General features: G+C 31.7%; 1 protein-coding gene across 1 annotated transcript in view; it reads right to left on the bottom strand.

Annotated features, from left to right (window-relative positions):
- The window catches only part of LOC106468362 (ubiquitin-conjugating enzyme E2 R2-like), a 4,909-nt gene extending 2,713 nt beyond the window's left edge, over positions 1–2,196 (bottom strand). Inside the window, exons 1-2 of the mRNA XM_013928780.2 lie at positions 2,044–2,196; positions 1,396–1,493 (exon numbers count right to left, since the gene is read on the bottom strand). Coding sequence (XP_013784234.1) covers positions 1,396–1,493; positions 2,044–2,157 — 212 coding nt within the window. The 5' untranslated portion in view covers positions 2,158–2,196. The remainder of the gene's footprint in view (positions 1–1,395; positions 1,494–2,043) is intronic.
- Between the last annotated feature and the right edge of the window lie 1,083 nt (positions 2,197–3,279).

Below are 3,279 nucleotides of genomic sequence, written 5' to 3'. Positions count from 1 at the left end.
ATAAAACATTTAACATAGAAGCATGAGTCTGTATGTACGTATAACTATATAAACTAACTGTTTAATCTACCTAGAATAATGTGTCTCCCATCACATTTTATAAAACAGAAGCATGAGTCTGTATGTACGTATAACTATATAAACTAACAGTTTAATCTACCTAGAATAATGTCTCCCATCACATTTTATAAAACATTTAACACAGAAGCATGAGTCTGTATGTACGTATAACTATATAAGCTAACCGTTTAGTCTACCTAGAATAATGTCTCCCATCACATTTTATAAAACATTTAATTAAACATAGAAGCACAAATCTGTATGTACATAACTATATAAAAGTAAACTGATTTTCCATCATGATGCTATATTATATCACTAATAGTGTACCTACACATATGCTACTCAAATAGACACTGTGAATTTCCTTTTTCCAACATAAGTGTTACTACTACCATCGATAAATAAGGAAAACATGTGTTCTTTATCAAACGTTATTTTTTCTTTTCAGAATAAAATCATTACTAAATTACATGCAACTTTCACTAAATAATTTAATTTTTCTGCATTAATCAAATTTTAAATAAAATTATTAATCAAATATAAAAAAAGTCTATCAAGAAGTGGTTGTCTTACATACTGCATGTAAACCGTTTTAATACAAACTACAGAAAAACCTAGTGTTACATACTGCACGTAAACTGTTTTAATACAAACAACTACAGAAAACCTATTATGTGACATGTTACACCTCCATACGTAATTTTAATTTCACTGTATGTTGGCCCATGAAGTTTTTATTAACACAGAAATAAAATTAATTTTACAAAAATTAATGTAAAAAATAAACAGTTAAAATGAAGAAAAAAAAAAGTGATTTAACCATGAAAAAAACCTTGAACTATATGTAGACTGTATCCCACTCCTTAATATAGGTCACTTTGACACTGCTGGATCACCACAAGGTTTGTTGTTTGGCATGATTTCATTATGTCATCTTCATTCCTTTCGAAAGTGACAGTCAAACATGAGTAGGAATTTTAACTCAGGGTAACAAAAGCCACCAGGAGAACAACATAACTAAACAGCCCCCTATCTTCAGGAGAACCTTGTAACTAAACAGCTCCCTATCTTCAGGAGAACAATGTAACTAAACAAATCCCCTATCTTCAGGAGAACAACATAACCATCAGGAGAACCTTGTAACTAAATAGCCCTCCCATCTTCAGGGGAACCTTGTAACTAAACAGCCACCCCACCTTCAGGGGATCCTTGTAACTAAACCACTCTGTACCTCCAGAATTACTTGTTACTAAACTGATGTTTGCCTGAAAGATACAATTGTGCTGTTTTGAAAGAATATTTCTGAAGAGATTTTTCCATTGGAACACATACCTAACATTTTGTGTTGGATTCCAGCGCTCACAAGGTAATTCACCACTTTGGGGATCGTCTATGGGTGGATGAAGAATAGAAATACATAGATCGCCATTCTGTAAGAACATTTGCAATGAAAATGAATCAGTATTCTTTATACTGACCTTGCGAGTTCAACAAAATCAAGGTCATGATATTAAATATACCACAAAAATGTGACATTTGAAGAATGTTCCCTATTTATGGTTTATCAAGTTCGTAATTTTCACATATTTACCAAATTACCTTTATATAATAAATAATTTTCTTTCAAATTATACAAAAGGTTTATTTCTGCTTGGTTAATCTAATTTTTTCATAATTATAAAATCCTCTGTTGTCAACATTTTTCAATCAAATATTTCTCAAAATTAATTGTTGTCTGTTATCTGACATGCAAAACTAAATGTAGAAAACACAACATTAATTAAGAAAAATGTCTGATTCAGTTACTTAAGAAATATTAACAAATCTATTTTATTTTTTACACATTGTTCTTTAGAACTTCTGCCTGGTTCTACACAAGAGTATTTGTTCAAGAACAGGAAGACTATGTATAATGGCCGTTCTAAGAGTTCTCTGACACAACAAATTAGATACACGCTACCACTAAACTCTTGTACTCACTTCATAAACATTAGGATGCCAGACTTTTGTAAGAAAACGGATTGTTGGAGGTGAGTATGGATAATCTGGAGGGAATTTCATATGAGCCTGAAAAAAACAAATCCAACGAGTCATTCTGCCACATTTCAACAATTTATATTCACATTTTTACCACTCTAATAATATGTTAAATTACATACAAAAGTTAGGTATAAAAGAGAGACATTTCTTTCAAACAAAGAAAAATTCTGTTCATTTATGTATAGACCATAACTGAGGAGAAATCATAATGTCAATGTTTCAATTACTTGGAAAGTTATAATAATAAAGAACATTAACAATCAGAAACATTAATTTCAGTTAGTTACTTTCATGATGTTAATAAATTTAGCCATAATTTTGATTAATCGATTATTTTAAAGTCAGAGGTAATAGATTATATTGAGTTAATCGCTCAGCTCTAGGTACCACACAATCGGGAAGTCATCACGACAATTGGCATTATATAAAATAGCCACGTCTCAGTAAAGTGACATTTTCACACACACAGGACTTTCATAAAACAAGCTAACTCTCAGAAAACTTCAGCTTCTCTCAATGAGTTGTTCATTTTTTTAAACTTTGTTTTAATCACAAAGAAACATAATGAGCTGTCTGTGCTTTGCTCACTATGGGCATTGAAACCCAATTTTTAACATTATAAGCCTTAGACTTACTGCTGAGCCATGAGTGGGGGGGGGGGGGTCCTCATGGAGATGAAATGAAATCCTGTACTACCTGAAAGGATCTCTCACTTTTTTTCCGAGTTTTGAGAAATACTTAAGCTCCCTTGTAAAATATATTTAAAATTGAAGACACAATCAAGTCTTAGTACCATGATTTTCATGCACACGCAATATATCAAAGAACACCTTATCTATCATAACTGTTCTCAACACTTCATGTTGTAACTGTCCATCAACACTTAGTGATATACCAACACCTTATCTATCCTAACTGTTCTCAACACTTCATGTTGTAACTGTCCATCAACACTTAGTGATATACAACACCTTATCTATCATAACTGTTCTCAACACTTCATGTTGTAACTGTCCATCAACACTTAGTGATATACCAACACCTTATCTATCATAACTTTTCTCAACACTTCATGTTGTAACTGTCCATCAACACTTAGTGATATACCAACACCTTATCTATCATAACTTTTCTCAACACTTCATGTTGTAACTGTCCATCAACACTTAGTGATAT

The sequence above is a fragment of the Limulus polyphemus genome, unplaced genomic scaffold (genome assembly GCF_000517525.1).
Source record: "Limulus polyphemus unplaced genomic scaffold, Limulus_polyphemus-2.1.2 Scaffold2981, whole genome shotgun sequence".
Classification (NCBI taxonomy): Eukaryota; Metazoa; Arthropoda; class Merostomata; order Xiphosura; family Limulidae; genus Limulus; species Limulus polyphemus.
This window is presented reverse-complemented; position numbering and strand designations above follow the sequence as displayed.